Source organism: Carcharhinus amblyrhynchos, chromosome 17, assembly GCF_965287045.1.
Source record: "Carcharhinus amblyrhynchos chromosome 17, sCarAmb.v2.hapA, whole genome shotgun sequence".
NCBI lineage: Eukaryota > Metazoa > Chordata > Chondrichthyes > Carcharhiniformes > Carcharhinidae > Carcharhinus > Carcharhinus amblyrhynchos.
This window is the reverse complement of record NC_137340.1, coordinates 42,781,546-42,801,863: the sequence shown is the minus strand read 5'-3', so window position 1 is coordinate 42,801,863 and position 20,318 is coordinate 42,781,546. Positions and strand designations below refer to the sequence as shown.

At 41.6% G+C, this 20,318-nt stretch overlaps 1 protein-coding gene across 1 annotated transcript; it reads left to right on the top strand.

Annotated features, from left to right (window-relative positions):
- The first annotated feature begins 2,963 nt into the window (after positions 1 to 2,963).
- On the top strand, positions 2,964 to 19,352 carry dusp5 (dual specificity phosphatase 5). Its single transcript, XM_080205864.1, has 4 exons — positions 2,964 to 3,455; positions 9,020 to 9,177; positions 14,224 to 14,443; positions 16,641 to 19,352. The coding sequence occupies exons 1-4, from the start codon at positions 3,092 to 3,094 to the stop codon at positions 17,033 to 17,035; spliced, it is 1,137 nt and encodes a 378-aa protein (XP_080061990.1). The 5' UTR covers positions 2,964 to 3,091; the 3' UTR covers positions 17,036 to 19,352.
- Positions 19,353 to 20,318: the final 966 nt, after the last annotated feature.

The window sequence follows — 20,318 nt, the reverse complement described above, 5'->3', positions numbered from 1 at the left end:
GGAAACAGACACAAGGAAACTCACCATCCTGACTTGGAAATGCATAAAGTTAAGTTAAATTTATTTATTAGTGTCACAAGTAAACTCACATTAACACTCCAACTAAGTTACTGTGAAAATTCTCTAGCTGTCACACTGCCTGTTTGGGTACACTGAGGGAGATCTTAGCATGACCAATGCACTTAACCAGCATGTCTTTCGGACTGTGGGAGGAAACCAGAGCACCTGGAGGAAACCTGAGCACCTGGAGGAAACCCAAGCAGACATGGGGAGAATGTGCAGGCTCTGCACAGACAGTGACCCAAGCCAGGAATTGAATCCTGGTCCCTGGCATTGTGAGGTATCAGTGCTAACCACTGTGCCACTGTGGTTATATCACCGTTCCTTCACTGTTGTTGGGTCAAAATCCTGGAATTCCTTCCTTAACAGCTTTGTAGGTCAACCCACAGCTCAATGCATAACACGTGGACTGCAGGGTTTCAAGAAGGCTGCTCACCACCATCTTCTCATGGGAAACTAGGGATGGGCAATAAATGCTGGCCAGCCAGCGACGCCCATGTCCCATCAATTAATAAGAAAAAAGCCCCACAGACCAAAGTTGAAGCTGCTGATGTGGGTGGACAGATGTTGGGGGGCAGAATGAGATGATACTTCAAGTTGGAGCTCTAGCCCAGTGACCATGGGGGATGGGGTGAGGCAGTCCCTAACAGCATGAAGCTCCATCTCCCATCTGCTGGGGGGCTGCCTTCATCCCCTTGCTAGGTGGCTTGTTTCTGCCACAATGAGGTGCCTTATTAAACTCTTTAAAGGCTTTAATCGGGTTGCCATCACCACACCTCCTCCAACCACCCGCTTTCTGAATAGCCCTGAGGTGGGAACATACTGGCGAGGAAGAGCTCGCTACCTCAGGCACCAGATCTACTGGCTGGGATCACTGGCTGGCCCATGCTGCCCAGCAAGGAAGTTACCACATTGCATAAATGACAGCAACAAGGAGGAATTCCTAGTGTTTCCCTGGAAATCCATTAAATGGGAAACATATTGCACACTCTGAAGCATCAGTGTAGACCTCAGCACTGACGCAAACACTCCATGAACTGATGGATGAACGGTGATTTCATCAGCGTGGGGAGAGGAAGATATTTCATTCCATGTGGTCATCAGCAAGATTCAGCCGCTCTCTCTCTGCGGCTCTCTCGCCTCCAGTCCCGCCTCCATCACTAAACAAAGAAATCCTTGCCAAGGAGTGGGATACTGGCCGGCTCATTCCTGAACTCTTCCAAAGGGCGGAAAGCCAAACAAATTTGGCCACTGAGAAGTGGGGTGGGGGCCAAAGGAAAGCAAGATTGTCAGTATCTATCAATATATAATGCTCAGTGTATCTCCTGATTCACTATTATCGGTGTCCTGCTCACGATGATGGAACAGAAGCCAATATATTCATATTTTCAAAAGCAAAGTTCAATGGAAATCTTAAATAAGAACATGCTGGAAACACACAGCAGGTCAGGTAGCATGAGAGTTCCTCTTTTTACAGATGCTCTGTGACCTGCTGAGTGTTTCCAGCTTTTTTTGTAATGATGTATTTTTCAACTATTTTCCGCAGATACGTAAATCAGGCAGATGCCATGACCATAATATAAAAGCAAAACACTAAGGGTGCTGGAACGTGAAACAAGGATAGAAAATGCTGGAAAATCTCAGCAGGTCTGACAGCATCTATGATGACCAGACTGGAAGGGGGTGAGGGGAGGAGGAAGAGGGGGCAAGCTCACTCACCACCTACATTGTACGATTTTTAAAAATAAAAACACCGGCTTGACTGAGATTTTCCTCCTCTCGCACCCCCCCCACCCCACTTCCCTCCGCCAGTGCTTGAGGATGAGACACCTTTCACAATGTGTATGTATGTGTGATGGATGAGAAGCTCTCTCTCTCTCACACACACTCATACATATACACACACACACATTCACATTCACACTCCTTTCACAATGTGTGTGTTTGTGTGTGATGGATGAGAAGCTCTCTCTCTCTCTCCCACACACACACACACACTCATACATATACACACACACACTCACATTCACACTCCTTTCACAATGTGTGTGTTTGTGTGTGATGGATGAGAAGCTCTCTCTCTCACACACACATACATATACACACACACACTCACCTTCACACTCCTTACACACACACACACATCGTGAGTGTGTGATGGATGAGAAGCTCTCTCTCTCCCACACACACACACACTCATACATATACACACACACTCATACATATACACACACACTCACATTCACACTCCTTTCACAATGTGTGTGTGGATGGATGAGAAGCTCTCTCTCACACACACACTCATACATATACACACACACTCACATTCACACTCAACACATACACTCATTCGCACACATACACACACACATATACACACGCACTCATTCATATACACAGTCATATACACGCACACACACATATACACACACACTCAGTCATATACACACACATGTACTCATTCAAACACAAAGTCACACACACGCAATCAATGCCTGCCATCTCTGTAACAATTGTTGTATTTGGCCTGGTCCCTGTGATATTACAGGGTAGTTTCTGAGGTGGGGAAAAGCACTGACTAGGCGCGCAGGGAGGGAACCGTGCCCATTTTTTAAAATCTCTCTCCGGTATCTGTACGTCTTGACTAATTCCCAGTGAGTAAGTTCACCACTTCCTTCCCTCCTTTCCCTCGCAGCCTCTCAGAGGAGAGGGCGCGGGGGAGGGACAGGTCGCTGGGCGGTAACCTCAGCTCCATATATAGAAATGGCCACAAGGATGCACTCCATATATGGGCTCCCCGTGACGTCACGCCCCATATATGGGCATCTACGTCACACCGGCAGCTGCCCCCCCCCCTTATAAAGGCTACACGGGGATCACCCTTTCCAGACCTTGATTAATAACAAGCCCAAAGCACAGAGAGAGCGAGTAGGAGAGTTTTGCCTAAATATCTTTCTCACATCTCTTAAATCTCTTAAAGAGAGAGAGAGAGAGGGATTTTTTGGGAGGGTTGGAAACAAAATATTTAAGCATGACAGTTTCAGGAATTGACAGCCAGCGCTTAAAGAAATTTATTCGGAAACAAACGAGTAGAAATCTGATCCTGGACTGCAGACCCTTTCTGTCCTTCGCGGCGTCTCACGTCCAAGGCTCGCACAATGTGAACTTGAACTCGGTGGTGGTCCGCAGGTCGAGAGGTGGCCCGGTGCCCTTGCAGTTCGTCATCCCAGACGAAAGAGCCAGAGCCAGGCTCGGGGAGGGCAGGGTGTCCACCGTGGTGATCCTGGACGAGAGAACTTCACAGAGTCAGAGACTGAGTAAGGACAGCACCGCGCAGATCGTGTTAAACACCTTAACCGCTGTCACATCAACAGCCAGAATCTATTTCCTCAAAGGTGAGACTGAGACACAAAGCAGCCCATGTATTAAACCTTGTAAAGATTTTCTGCAGTTGGGTGCTAGAGTTTTTGTAATTCCCAGTACAAAGCCGGCTAGTCCAATATCATTGTTGCTGATATGCAGTCATTTTAGTAACCGATCTTTGTAGCGATAAACAATTCATTTAAAAATATTTAATTTAACAATTACATTAACATGGTATCTGATAATATTGTTTAAAACTGTCAGGGAAACAATCTGGGTCTTCAAAGAATGCTGTTGATGAATTGTTATTTTTGTTAGTAACACATTTTACACGGATTTTTTTTTAAAAAACCGTACAACATTGAGATCACAGCGTGCTAAAGTGAGGTTTACTCTGAGATTGCTCTCTGGGCTGTTTGAGTGGAGGAGCCAACCTACTGACAATAACCGGGCTAAGCGCTCCCCTTATTCCTGAACGACGTTTCAAAGCAAGCGGTTTCGGGGAACTGGACGGGAAACAGGAACTAGGAGAGAGAACCTGCATTGAAGATATGCAAATAACAACCATTCCTCTTCCCCCCCCCCCCTTCCTCCCTCGCCCCTTCCTCCCTCGCCCCCGCCACGAAACTGGCACTGAAATGATGTGCAGTTGACTGAAATGATCGAAGATTGAGCACTGTGTGGGTGTCCAATTGGAAATTCCTTGGGAGTGAGAAACACCCACCCATGAAGGAAACAAGCTGAGGAAATGTTGGACATTTCCAGTAAATTGGCTGCAAACTGAAAGAAAAAAATCTAAGCTCATGTTTCAGGTGTGACTGTTGAAGTCACACCCAATGCTGAGTTCAACAGTAAGAAGAGTCACAACTAAATCATCGTTTCATCATGTCTTTTTCACATGCTGACTGACCTGCTGTTCATTCCCAGATCTTGGGTTTAGAATATTGTTTAATGCTTGTTCCTTGAGGCTTATGGAGGACAATGCAGGATTGTAAGGAGAGAGCAGAGCTGTGGATTTCTCTGGTTAAGAGCCAACTAGGTATGTTGGGCTCAATGCCTCTTATTCTACAAACCTCTATAATATCACAGTTTAAAACCCCCCTGCCTGTCATATCAACATATCTGTTCCATTGAGTGTGCATTGTCACTGCATTATATGTAATTGCATCAGTCACCTGGTAGTGTGAGGTAATCCAGGCTTCAGCATAAATTGCAACACCAATTTGACTCTATTCCATTTAGCAATGTATCAAACATCAATGGAAAAATAACATGTTCCCACAAAGAAATAAGATATCCTGTCAAGCACTCAACTATCATTCCCAAAACTGGTCCAAGATGCAAAAAAATCAATTTATTTCCTATTGTAAAGTGGGAAGTGATATTTTGTGTTCTATTTCTTAAAATTGCTAATAGAGGTAGATTTGTTGTACCTGTGATACTGATTTCTACCACAAATGATTGTGTTTACTACTTCCACATTGGTTAAAATGAAGCTGTTTTACAACAGGGACAAAATAGTCTCTTATCAGTTACAATGACATATACAAGTCTGTTGATCCTGGTATGGACATGGTCACTCAATAGACAGATTGACAGTTTTTCACTTGGTGTAAAAAAGTAAGTGGCCACATGTCACTTACTGTCTGATCACCCTTACTGTTAAGGGTTATAGGGAGAAAGTGGGAAAGTGGAACTGATCCACTTCAGATCAGCCATGATCTTATTGAATGGCAGGGCAGGCTCGAAGGGCTAGATGGCCTACTCCTACTCCTATTTCTTATGTTCTTATGTTCAGAGAATTTATTGCAATGTGTGATTCCTAAAAAAATGAGAGTAGATTAACACAGTGGTTGCTGTTGTCATTCAGTACAGCAGGACATGATTACACTCCTGAGCGGCTATTGTTTTTTTTTGACTAAAATTGATGAGTTCTGTAATAGGGAAACAGTGCGTGCCCCCTATCCACCACACAGGTGGTGGAGGTGAAATTTGTTCTCTACAAATGAATAACCTGAGGAAGCGGAAATACACATTGATGGGTTTGTAGGCCCTTTCTGTGCTAATATTACATTTTTTAAAATATAAACTCATGGATACCCAGATCTGAGATGGAACCTGGGGGCTTGAGCAATGATACAAATATGGAAATTACTCAAGAAAATCTAGAGCAATTCAACTGACCTATCAAGTGCACTCAATTTACAGCCCCCGTACAACTAACTTCCTTAATCTTACTTTAAAGAACAATGAGTTTTGCCCCTGCTGGTGGAAGAAAATTCAAACAAGTGCTGTCCATATCTCTCTAATTCTCAATTTTTTTTGGTTCAGCTGGTGGCACTCTTACCCCAGAGTCAGAAGATTTTGGTTTCAAGTCCCACTTTGGAAGTACCATCTTTCAGATGAAATGATAAACTGTGGCCCTGCCTGGTGGGTGTGAGAGATCCCTTGGAATTATTTTGAAAAAAAAGCAGGAGCGTTATTTCTGATTTTTTGGCCAATATTTACCCCTCAGACAACATCACAGAAAAATATATTATCTGATCACATTATTGCATTGTTGTTGTGGGAATTCGCTGTGTGCAAATCTTCTGCCATATAGTGGCTTGGTTGCATGGTGGTTACCACTGCTGCCTCACAGTGCCAGGGACCCGGGTTTAATTCCGACCTTAGGTGACTTTGTGGAGTTTGCACGTTCTCCCCATGTCTGTGTGGGTTTCCTCTGGATGCTCTGGTTTTCTCTCTCAGTCCAAAAATGTACAGGTTAGGTGGATTTGCCATGCTAAGTTAACTCTTGGTGTCCAAAGATATGTAGGTTAGGTGGATTGCCATGATAAATGCCTGGGGAAAGGGTTATGGAGGGGGCCTGGATGGGTTGCTCTTTCAGTGAGTCAGTACTGAATCGATGGGCCATATGGCCTCTTTCTGCGCTGTTGGGATTCTATAGTTCTATGGTACAGACAGCTAATTTCTACCAATACAACAGGGACAACATTTTGAAAGGACTTCATTGGCTGTAAAATGCTTTGTGACATTGTAAAGTCATGAAAGATGCTTTATAATACAAGATTCTACATCCATTTCATTTTTCTTAGCAGATATTGATCCAACTCTCTTAATGAGCTCAAATAACTACTCTCTCCAGGAATTTATTTCATTTAGACTTCCCTGAAAAACTCCTATCACAGCAACCATTGCTACTTCCTTTAGTTTTTCATGGGATATGGGCCTCAGTGGCAGGACCAGAATTTGTTCCCCATTCCTAATTGCCCTTGAACTGAGTGTCCATTTCAGAGGACAGTTAAGAACCCACCACATTGCTGTGGATCTGGAATTACATGTAGAGTAGACCATACCAGGTTTCCTCCCCTGAAGGTCATGAGTGAAGTAGATGGGTTCTTACAACAATCAATGCCAGTTCCCAGGTGCCATCATTGAGACTTGCTTCCAATTCCAGATTTTTAAACTAATTAATTGAATTCAAATTCCAGCAGCTACTCTGATGGGAATAAAAACTAGCGTGTTATCCTGAACAGCAGGATTACTAACCCAGTGACATTATCACAATGCCACTGTCTCCTCTGCAGGCAGTAAGAAATGAGGGAGGCTATGGGGTAGAAGATGTGACATTCAGTATTCCTGTGTAAATTCATGGGCTGGAATACTCTTGTATTATATTGGATGTGTCACAGCAGTTGGGCGTGAAGTGATAATTAAGTATGTATCATGTAGCAGAAACTGATATCAGCACTGAATACTGTTGGTGAGCACCAGTGAGCAATCAATTCGAAATTTACTTGAAGGCCGTTTCATTTTGTTTGGGCAGGCAAATTCATAGGCTTGTGAGAATTGAATCATTTATAGGTAGGCAATAAAGCCTTCCTCCTGCCCACACTTATTAATCAGAATACTGAGCTGGCATAAACTATTTATTTTTAGATGTAAACTTGAAGCAATGTCATTTAAAATAAACAAAAATTGGGCTGTAATAGATTAGATAAGTACAAATTCTTGCAAGAACAGAAGAGATGAAAGAGAAGGCATTCAATAATTGACCAAGCAAGTATCATGAGTCACGTTTGAGTGCCTGAAGCTTCCATTAGTAATAGATAATTCCAGTACTACGTATCAGTTAGTTAATTTGCTACATTCCATGTCAGCCAAAATGTTTCAGCCAGCAACTGACACTGGAATCCACAGAGATTGCTGTGTTGAATGTTTTTGATTCCGTTTGCATTGTGTGTTTACTATTAAACTTTACTGCCCAGCTTACATCTGGCCCAGAGGACCAGGTCATCAATTTTGATGTACTTGGTTTTTAAAAGCTTCATGTTGGACTCGCTTTCTATAAACCAAAGTGATGTTTTTCCTTTTCACACCAAAGTATGACGATTCACTTACAGGCGATTCACTCAATCTGACACCAAATGCTTCAGCTGGCAGCAGTGTTGTATGTCGCATGGTGTCAAATTTTTGTAAGACAGTCATTCCTTGTGAAGCACCTATGTTAAAGGACAAATGAATGCAAGTTGCTGCATTAAATTCGTCTAAAACCTGGGATATTGTACATTGATACAATCCAAATTAATATCAGCAGTCATAGGGCAACCCTTGTGAGCTTTGCTCCCCATCTATCTCCCTCCCTGATGCCAGTTGAAAGTAGGGCCAGACATTGTGAGTCCTACTACTAAACACAAGAGAATCTGGATTTCACATTTTTAGCTTGAACAGGAGGTTGAATTGCAACTCATAAGGCAAATTATTTACAATCTCCAGTGCCTGCTCAATTATAGTCAATAATTTTCTTATTGTCCCTGTGTCCATTGCTTTCTTTTGGGTTCCACTGGTCTGCACTGGCTTCTCCTTACATCCACATTTATACTCTCACAGCCTATGTTTCATTTTATAAGAGCATTGTGTCATAGGATCCCTACAGTGCAGAAGGAGGCCATTAGCCCATCAAACCTGCATCAAACACAGTCCCAATCCTGGGCTCTATCCCCACAACCCTATGCATTTACCTTAGCTAGTCCCCCTGACACTAAGGGGCAATATAGCATAGCCAATTCACCTAACCCACACATCTTTGGACTGTGGGAGGAAACCGGGGAGCACCTAAAGAAAACCCACGAAGATGTGGGGAGAACAGTCAAACTCCACACAAGCTGGGAATTGAACCCAGGTCCCTGATGCTGTGAGACAGCAGTGCTAACCACTGTGCCATCATGCTGCCCAGGCAGAGGTATTGTATTTAACAGAAGGGAGATACAGAAGAGAAAGAAAATAACATACAGATAACTCTACCCCTCCTCCAAAATCCTCCCATCTATCCTGCTGTGTATTTTTCTTTTATGGAATTGGCATGTTCTATTGTAGATATTCAATTTGATGACAACCATATCTCTTTTATATGAGAAAAGATGTGATTCTAAAGCCAAGGAACAATATTAATATAGTCTTTTGAAACCTAGAGTCAGCAAGCTTAGGCTTTCTTACACACAAAAGGAAAGGCTGTTTCGAATGTTCCTTTTGTTGTTGGGCAGGGTTGAAAGATGCAAGTGTTGACACAGTTTTCTCCTTCGTCCTCTGTTTCTAGGAGGCTACGAAGATTTCCACTCTCAGTACCCGGAATGTTGCAGTGAGCTGAAGCCAAGCTTGAACTACACCAGTGTGCAAGAGGTTAAAGAAACTGATGCAAGCCGTATGAGCCAACACGAGAAGCCCTGCAGCAACCGCAGACCAGTCTATGATCAGGTGTGTACGGCTGAAGAATAAACACTGAGCCCTGTGCCGAGGGACAGACTAACTTTAGAGTACATTTCCTTTCAGAAGTGCCACAGAAGAGGAAACAACATCAGACGGAGTTGTTTTTTTAAAAGCCTCTGCTCGTAATTGTCATCACTGCATGACATCACTCTGCCATAAATGTGCTACTCTGCTCCTGTAGCAGAACGAGCAATGTGGGAAGGTGTTTTTCTCTTTACCCAGTTCCTGTTTCCTGAGGGTTTTTACGTGTGTTATTTTAAGGGGCTTTCTGTTTCGATTGTCTTCCTTATTTTGCTTCTGCTTTGCATGAAAGACAGTGTTCCTGTTACCTCTGTCAATGTGCCCTGTGTTTTTTGACTGGAGCTGGAAGTGGATGCTTTACTAGTTCAGGTTAAACAAACCAGAGCCAATATACATTTGAATTAACCACTGATTTTCATTAAAACAGTCACACTCAAAACCGACAGCAATTATATATATTTTTGAAATGACTTGCATTTATATAGCACCTTTTACAATCTCTGACAATAGAGTACTATAATAGTGTAATCAGGGCTGTAAAATAGAAGATGTAGTAACAGTTAATTTGTGCTGGGCAAACTCCCATAAACAGCAGTGTGGTAATAACCAGATCATCTTTTACTTGTGTTGTTGATTAAGGGATAAATATTGGAGAGGGCACCAGGGAGAACTCCCCTGCTTTTCTATCTTGGGACCGTTTATGTCCACCTGAGAGGGCAAACAGGGCCTCAGTTTACCATCTCATCTGAAAGTTGACAGGGTGCAGCATTCTTTCATTACTATAACTGGACTTATTTTATGCTTAGGACTTGGATGTGAGTTCACAACATTCAGACCAAGAGGTGAAAATGCTGAGCCACATCTGACAATTTCAAATTAATACATTGATACAATCCAAATTAATATCAGCACTCATATAGGAGACCCTTGTGCATTTCTCTCCCCATCTATCTCACCCTGGGAATCACTTGAAAGCAGAGCCAGCCATTGTGAGTCCCACTACTAAACACGAGGGAATCTGGATTCACATTTTTAGCTTGAACAGGAGGTTGAATTGCAACTCATGAGGCAATACAAGTACTGCACAATCTCCAGTGACTTGTCATTCATAACCAGTGCTGGATGAATGAGAGTACTGCACATTTGCCATCAATGGTATCATAAAACTAAATTATTGCGCTTCTATTTTTGCCTGTTCCACTTTACTAGATATTTTTGAGAGCATAGCAAAGGACTTGAAAGGGTTACAGGAGATTGCAATATATGTGGCATTTCGAAAGCATGCTTAGAGACAGGAACAAGAGTATGTGAAATGTATTGCAGTCAAATGAGTATTCAAATCAAATTAATCTGGCTACTCATGCTTCCTGACTGGAGTCTCAGGAAGCTAAATGAGTTAATACTAGTGGTGATGATCCTCAGCAATATTAAAATTAAAAGTAATGATAGCATAATTTTTCTTCTTAATATTACAATATTAATATTGCAACATTTAATATTACAATCAACTAATATTAATAAAACATTTCTATTTTTGTATAGTACTTGTCTTTTGCACGGAGCTAAACGTGTATCTAATCTTTGAGGTTAGATTATTTTTGTTTACACTAATCCCATGTGCGTCAAACTCGTACCAGAGCGGATCCTGTGCAGTTTCCATTCCACAGTACGATGACACTGCACCAACGCGGCCCTCTCACCCCAAATGATTTCCATAGCTGCAAAGTAGAGAATCTGAAATTCAGTTCTAACTAGAGATATGATGGTGGGCGGCCTATGTGTTAGGTGAAAATGTGGCTCTCTGATGCCTCTGGGTCTCCAGAGATTGAGTCATTTATTTTGCGGAGCACTGTTGATTGCAGGCGAACTCTTGTGTCTATATCATAAACAGCACTCACTCATCAGTGTAAAGAAAACACTTTAATTTTCACTCCCCTTTCTAGATCTGTCTAAGTGCATATCCCAGGGATTTGCTCCAAAGATGTTGCAATATAATCAGCACTGAGGAAATATAGAAAGCAGGCCCTTCGAACCTGTTCTGCCATTTATTTTGATCATGGCTGATCATCAAATTCAATATCCTGATCTCACCTTCCCCTCCCTAATTCCTTCTCAAAATCATTCAATATTTTGGCCTCAACTACTTCCTGTGGTAATTCCACACATTCCACCACCTTCTGGCTGATAAAATTTCTCCTCACCTCAGTCCAAAAAGGTTTACTCTTTATCCTCAAACTAGGTCGCAATGCTTCAGAAGGGTTCCTTGTCCTTTCTTTCTTCCTGTGTTGGAAGTTCCAGGTCTCTGGTTGGGCCTTGGGCTGTAAAAGCACATAAAGAGAATTGCAAATATATTCATTTTGCAAGGCGTGTTGGTTCTTTATTATTCTGCTCCGCCATGTGGTTCTGAAATTTATAATATATAGGATCTGCAATTGTATAAACGTTCAACTCTTAGAGTAGGAGCTTTTTATAAAATACTGTATAAAGTGAAAAAGGAATAGGAATTGTATAAGTGTAAAATTGGCATTAATATGAAATGCTTGAAATTTTATGACTAAACTAAGGTGGGCCAAAAGTGACATCTGTATTAAATATTCTTCATAAATAATTTCATGTCATTCCATATCCTGCTTTTCTTTTGCAATTAGCGCTGTCCAACTAGACTGATCATCACAGTAGGTCATTTGTACTCGATGATGACAGTCTGCAAGTTTCCACACAGCTAAAATTGTCCACCACTTTCATTGGATGGGGTAGGATGTGGTGTAAGCCTTCATTTAGCATGGTTCCTTCAGTTAATTAGTAGGCATGTAGTACAGGGCTCCTAAAACAACCTCTGAAAATTGTTTACTGTTTATATGCCTGATTACACACACGTGGTTGGAGCATTGCCTTCCCAATGGCAATGTTAGTACAGTTCAGCTCTTTCAGCAACATCCATGTTTTAGCTTTTACCCTGGAGAAGAACTTGTCTTGCATGCGCTTTAGAATAATATGAGGCAGGCTCAGAGTAGTGCACTAGCATAAGCCAGATCACATTGGTGTTCTTATATTTTAGAAAGCACATTCAATCCACAAGAAATTCCTGAAGGTACCAAATTGTTTTTCTGCATTGGGATGTATAATCAGATGTGAGAACACTATTCTTCAAGCACAACAACAATTTTTATTTTTATATATTGCCTTAATGTAACAGAATGTCCCAAGGTGCTTTAGAAGAGTATTACACAATGAAGTATGACACTAAGTCACAAACGGATATGTAAGGTCAGATGACAAAAAGCTTTGTTAAAGAGGCGGGTTTTAATAAATGTTTAATGGAGGAAAGTGAGGTAGAAGGATGGGGAGATGTATGGGGTGAATTCTAAAGCTTGCGGTCTAAGCAACTGAGGGCACAGTCACCAATGATGGAGCAATTATGTGAATGCACAAGAGACCAGAATTAGAAGAATTCTGGAGGGTTGTGGAGCTGGGGGAGATTAGGGATGTTCCCATCTCACCCACAACAGCAATTGTAGCAGGTGAGAATGAACTATGCAAAGGTCCATTGACATTGGGTGGGATTTTTCGATCTTGGGGTGAGTGTGGCCAGAAAATCCCACCCATCAAGTGGCAAGGCCAAGGAGGGATTTGCCAACTAGGGTGCAAATTTTATAGTCAATACATTGTTTGACCTGGAGCTAATGCAGGCCAGCAAGCACAGGGGGATAGACTAAAATGGTTCAGTGTGGGTTAGGACATGGGCAGCAGAGTTATGGATGACTTCAAATTTATGGAGGGTAGAATGGAGGAGACCAGATCAGCGTGAGTTACGACAGTTGAGTCTGGAGGAAATGAGGGTTTCAGCAGGAGGTGAAGTTGAGAGATGTTATGGATGTGGAAATAGGCAGTCGTGGCAAGAATATGAGGCTGGAAGCTCATCTCAAGGTCAAACGTGATGCCAAGGTAGTGAACTGACTAGCGCTAGACCAATATTCTCAACTAAGAAAATAAGAACATAAGAAATAGGAATAGGCAATTTGGACTTCTGAGAATGCTCTGCCGTTAACTAAGATCATGGCTGATCTTCTGCTTAATGTACACCTTCCTGCACAATCCTCATATCACTTGATTCTCAGTATCTATCAGTCTCTGATGATTGTGCCTGCAATGCTGTCTGGGGTAGAGAATTCAAAAGATCCTCAGCCCTCTGAGTGAAGATCTCCTGATTTCAATCCTAAATGGCTAACTCCTTATTCTGAGACTGTCACCACTAGCTTCAGACCATACAGCAAGGGGATATATATATATCCCTCAAGCATCTACCCTGTCAAGCTTTTTAAGAATTTTGTACATTTCAGTGAGATCACTTTTCATTCTTCTAACCATTAAGGAATTTAGGTGTAGTCTACTCAATTTCTCCTGATAGAACAATCCTCTTATTCCAGGTATCAGATCAGTAAACCTTGGTTGCTTTCCCACTAAGGCAGGCATAAGGGGATCAGCACTGTACACAGCATTCCAGATATGGTCCAACAAGGTCCTATACAATTGCAATAAGGCATCCTTACTTTTATTCCCCAATCCCTTTATAATTTATGGCTAACATACCCTTTGCTTTCCTAATTGTGTGTTAATGTTTTGTGAGTTGTGTGTGAAGACACCCGGATCCATCTGAATACCAACATTTCCCAGTCTTTCAAAATTTGAAATAAATCTCTGCTTTCCTATTTTTTCTACCAAAGAGATAATTTCACATTTCTCCACTTCTCATTTCTATGCCGTGTTCTTGCGAACTCACTCAACCTGTCCAAATCCTCTTTATCTCAGAATTCTTAGGGAAAAGTGTGTGACATAGAAAGGTGAGGCAGAATGGTGGAAAATTAAAAGATATATGTTATATTTCTCTTTAGATATAAATGTTTCTAATCAACCACTGGAATTATTGTATGAATTGTTTTGTGTTATTTATGACTTTACAATGAAAATGTGTTTCATCTTATTATTTATGGGTTTGTTGTGTTCATTTTCCAGGGAAAACCTGTTGAAATTCTGCCTTTTCTATACCTGGGTAGCGCTTACCATGCCTCCAGACCAGACTTTCTTGATGATCTCCACATCACTGCTCTGTTGAATGTTTCTCGAGACTGTGCGGAGTATTTCAAAAGCAAATATCACTACAAATTCATCCCTGTAGAAGATAGTGCAACTGCAGACATGAGTTCCCATTTTCAGGAAGCAATAGACTTCATTGGTATGTAGCTATTGTGTGGATTTTTTTCCTTTCACAATTAACTTTTAACATCAGTTGGGATAGACTTTTTACCAATATTGGTCATTATCCTGTAAGAAGTATCACCTTTACATGATTGGATGGGTCTTTTTCACACAGATGCAGATCTTGTGTGATTTCAAAATGTTAATTTTATTTGGTTGGCATGGTGGCATAGTGGTTAGCACTGCTGTCTTACAGCACCAGGGACTATTGTTCAATTCCTAGTTTGGGTCATTGTGCGGAGTCTGCACGTTCTCCTCTTGTCTGCGTGGGTTTCCTCAGGGTGCTCGGATTTGCTCCCACAGTCTGAAAGATTGCCGGTTTGGTGCATTGGCCATGCTGAATTCTCCCTCAATGTAACCAAATGGGTGTTGTTGTGTGGTGATTGGGCAATTTTCACAGTAACTTCATTGCTGTGTTAATGTAAGCCTGCTTGTGATACTAATACATAAACTTTAAACTTAGATTTTTCTCCTCACTCTACAGTACACTCTTAACAGAGAGGTGAGAATGGGAATGTCTATTTCATTCCAATTGGTCACAGAAATTGGGAAAATACATCATGGATCAATAGTGATGAGTCAGTACTTTAATCTCCTCTTTTGGAGTGGAAAACTCCAATTTTATGAACCATTTCCCTTCCTTCCAAATTTGGCCTTACTGTTAATTGAGCAGATTCCAATACAATTCTAGTATGTAAAGGTGCTTTGAGAACCTGCCCACTCACTTTAATTGCTTTATCCTGGGTATTATTGAGTTTCTTGAGTTTCTTGAGTTGGAACTGTTTTCATCCAGCCAAGTGGAGAGTATCTAACCTGTGCCTGGTCAGGATTTGGAATGTGAACCACTGGCCATTGAAAATTCAGTCTCTGACTTGCTCTTTTAGTCACAGTGGGTGGGATTTTCCCTGCAACCTCTACTGCATGTTTTGTGGTGGCAAAAGGCGGCTTGCTCTTGACCAATAGTGGAAACCTGAGTGTGCACCATTGATTAGACTGGAAAATCCCTCCGGTGTGAATGACCAGAAGATCTCACTCAGTAATTATGTATCTGATGTAGTTAAGTTTCTGGTCAATGGTGACCCCAAGATATTGATGGTGGGGAATTCAGTGATAGCGTTGAATGTCAAGGGGATTTTCTCTCATTGGAGACCATCATTGTCCGATACTGATATGGTCTGGATATTACTTGCCATGGATCAGCCCAAACCTGAATGCTGCCCTAGTCTAGCTGCATAGGACTGCTTTATTACCTGAGAAGCTTTGAGTGGAGCTGAACGTTGTGTAATCATTGTCAAACATTCTCACTTTAGAGCTTACAGTGACAGCAGTGGAGCTGTTTTTAGCCTCCGTGTCTGCAAACTAGAGCAAGATAAATAAATCAGATATGCCTGAACATTCATCAATGATTCCTGATGGAAAATGTGCATATGTAGATGTTGCACTAGAACAGAATTGGGCTTAGCCATGATGCCCACAATAGTTGAATAACACACCAGGTGTCTAGGCTCACCTATTCAGAAAGCCACTTGGATATTGTATTGGAGGCTATCTAGCAGCAACAAAACTGTACCTCCGCTTAAATATGCAAAGAAGATGCTAAATTGGAAAAAAGGGGAAAACTTTGCCTTCTGAATACAGTTTTATCAAGTGGGTGTTTTTGCCCCTCTTGGCTAGACATCTTTTAGTTTTTTTTATTCATTTGTGGGACATGGGTGTCACTGGCTGGCCAGCATTTATTGCCCATCCCTAGTTGCTCTTGGAGTTGAGAGTCAACCACATTGCTGTGGCTCTGGAGTCTCATGTAGACCAGATCAAGTAAGGATGGCAGATTTCTTTCCCTAAAGGACATTAGTGAACCAGATGGGTTTTTCTGACAATCAACAATAGTTTTGTGGTTGTCAGTAGATTCTTAATTTTGGATTTTTTTAAAAATTGAATTCAAATTCTACAATCTGCCATGGTTGGGATTTGAACCCAGGTCCCTGAATATTAGCTGAGTTTCTGGATTACTAGTCTAGTGATAATACCACTAGGCCATCACATCCTCTTTGCAGTTAGCAATATTCTATAGCTTTACCTAGCCTAGTTGAAGACATGTTAACTAATGCACGGTCATGTCAGATGTTTTGGGCTACACATTAGCTCAGTTTAATTCATGGTTTGTTATTTTTCAGATCACGTGAGACACACCGAAGGGAAGGTCCTGGTCCACTGTGAAGCAGGCATTTCTCGGTCACCCACAATCTGTTTGGCCTATCTCATGAAATCCAAAAAGCTGCGATTGGAAGAAGCCTTTGACTACATTAAAGAACGAAGAAATACCATTTCTCCAAATTTTGGATTTATGAACCAGCTATTGCAGTATGAATCTGAAATCCTCTCCCTCACCCCTGCTGTCAAATCCTGCAAGAGAGACTCGGTATCCTGTTCGGCAGAGGAACTGACCTATAACAAAAGTTTGGAAAGTTCCGTTTACACGTTTCCCAGTTCACTTTTGAGTACAGTGCCAATACCATCACCAGCCCATCAGTTTGAATTTAGCCCAATAAAGGTATCTCTGTCATGCTGAAGTACAGTGCAACACCCAAAACCATGGACTTGAAGAAACATCAGTGATGGGTTACTGAAACGAAGGTGAATCCTGGCTGCTTTTAACTGGGTTCATCAAATCCTGCAGTATTTTGTGCTTAGCCCTTCACCTTGCGACGGTTGCCCTAATTCAGCAACCAACTCAGGTTGGCACATTTTCTGCACAAAAGCTGCTTGGAACTCGTTGCCATGCCAATATGGAATGGGAATACAGTGGTAATATGACATCAGGACGATGGAGTGGGAAGGCATTTGTGACTTATTGCCATACCTGATTGGAGTTTTTGCAGATTATCAACTTAGCTGTATGTACTGCATCAGATCAACGTCCACCTAGCCTTTTGTAGCTAGGATCTTTCATTGTCCTGTGGCTCAAGTATTCTGAGTAAATCAATGCAAACCAAAGGTGGCATCAACAGTGTATTCAATGCTTCTGTATTTAACCATTTGTATCAATTCAGGGCTATGTGTTCTTGTCTTAGTATCGAACAACTGCATGAACAGTCTTGGTTTTATATGTGTTGTGTTGTACTAGATAGAACAACAAGTAAATGTTTTCAATGTGTTTAAGAAAAGAGCCATAACTCAAAGGAATGGGAGGGACAGTTAGAAACCTTTATCATCATTGGTCATGATCTGTGTGTGAGCTTTGTTCTGGGTTTATAGTTTCAGAATAAAGGCCTCATTTGGGACTTGAGGTGTATCTGCACCTCCACTTTAAATAAAGCAAAATTGGAATGAATGAAAATCAGTTTTTACCCCACTGTGAGATACTACCTAATTCTGCAGCATCAAAAACATTTTCTACACGGTCACTGTAGGTTTTAAAACCATAGGGTAACCGTAGCTGTATATCTTTAACATAAATATGTTTATTATAAATCATCAAGAATGAATTAGTGAAAGAAAGAACTTACATTTATATAGTGCCCATCACACCTGCAGGATGTCCCACTGTAATGATACTTTTGGAAGTCTAAATGCTGTTGTTATCAAAGTGAGCACAGCAGCCAATTTTGCACAGAGCGAGGTCCAACAAACAACATTGAGGCAAATTACCAGATGGCATGTTATGCTTGAGGGGGTCAATTGTGGCCAGGACACAGGGTAATCCCCTGGTCTTCTTCAATAGTTCTCTGGAGTCATTTATATCAAAGTGAACAAGCAAATGGGCCTAGGTTTCCTCTGCTAACTGGAAGAATCACCTGATACTTTAAAATTAGATTAAGCACTAAAGGCCTTTTATAGTGTGTGAAATCATAAACTTCTGAACAAGAGGCAAGAGTGCTACCATTGAACCAAGATGGCATTGGGAGATTCTCTTTATGGAATACTGAGTTTATTTCTTGCACATTATCTGCCTGTGTCCAGTCTGCCTGGCCTTATCACTTGAATTCAACTTGCCCTTAGACCCTTTCTTACCATCACCACGATGAAGTAAATACAGATGTTCAACTTTTTGGTATCATGGACTAGCTGCCCATTAATAGAAACCATCTGATTCTCACTGAAAGTCAGTCAGACTCTACGGACAGGAGCTGATCTGTACCATCAGTGCCTGAGTGGGAGTTTGAAAGTCTACTCATGACTCACTGTCTCAGCACAAGGAATTACTGCGGCCTCCTCTCATGGTTCAGGCATGGAGCAGGATGGAGTAGGATTTAATACCTGTGTTAGACTCTCACTCCATATTGTTGAGTCTCCTTAGACTAATGCTCTGCCCCTTCACACCATTTTATATTATCTGCAGACTGGTGCTGAAATCCAGGCCATCAGCCTTCTTCAGTTACTTCTGTATAATTGTTTTTCCCCTAACCAAAACTGATTTTAAGAACCAGAATTTTCCCAGGTTGGAAAAAAGAAGGCAATGACAACTACCTAAGGTTGGATATGTAAATTTTGGTTACCCTCCCACCTCATCAACTGCGGGCGTGAATCCTCTCACCTCATGACTATATTAACACACTGCTACCTCTGAATGTTGATTATAATGTTGATATGATTTTTGGTGCTCTCTACAGTTACAATGATTTGAAATAATGTTTGTGTCCTGTTGTGCCAGCTGTCCTACTGGCATAACGTACAATTGAATCGTGTTCTGAGAGCACTGAAGTTCAGTTAGTCGTTTGATGTCAAGTTTGCCTCAGGATTTTGTGAATTAATCTATGAAACCTGTAAATGTTTTCAGGGAATGTTGCAATATCCTATTGTAAATGAGCAATACATTTTGGGAATATGTGCAGTGCTGTTTATTTGTATGTTTCCCTGTACAGTGTCAATAAAACAACGTTTCAAATGGGAAATATAAAAGTTGATTTTTTTAAAAATTATTCTTTCACAGGATGTGGGCATTACCAGCATTTATTGCCCATCATTAATTGCCCCTGAACCTGGTGGCTTTGCTAAGCCATTTGCCAAGGCAAAGTTCAGTAACAGCGCTGTGGGTCTGGAGTTACACACAGGACAGGGAAAACTCAATGAGAGTTTTCACAATGGTCACCATCACTCTTTTCAAGTCCAGAATTTGATTAGATTTTACCGGCTGGGGCTGTGAGATTTGAACCTGTACTCCTAAAGCATTAATTTGTGTAACTGGATTACTAGCCCACTGACATTAGGGTGGCACAGTGGTTTGCACTGCTGCCTCACAGTGCTAGGGACCTGGGTTCGATTTCAGCCTTGGGTCTGTGTGTGGAGTTTGCTCGTTCTCCCAGTATCTGCATGGGTTTCCTCCTGGCTGCTCCAGTTTCCCCTCTCAATTTGAAAATGTGCAGGTTAGGTGGATTGGCTATGCTAAATTGCCCTTAGGTGTCCAAGGTGTATAGACTGGGAGATTAACGGGGTAAATATGTAAGTTTACAGGTAAGATGCTCTCTTATCAAGTCAATGCAGAATCGATGTTCTGAATGGCCTCCTTCTGCACTGTAGCGACCTTATGATTACCACTATACCATCATTAATTATAGTGATTTAAAGAATGCCCTCCTCTTACAAAATCTTCCTATAAACAATGTTTTGGCTTTGATCTGTTGGGTCTCTTTAAGGCAGAGATAAATAGGTTCTTAACTAATAAGAGAATCAGGGGTTATGGGAAAAAGACAGGAGAACGGGGATGAGAAAAATATCAGCCATGATTGAATGGCACAGCAGACTCGATGGGCTGAGTGGCCTAATTCTTCTCTTACGTCTTACAGCCCTATGGTCTTATAAGAGCTTGGGCTCTTTTTTTGAAGGACTGCAATGTCACAAGTGTCAATTGAATA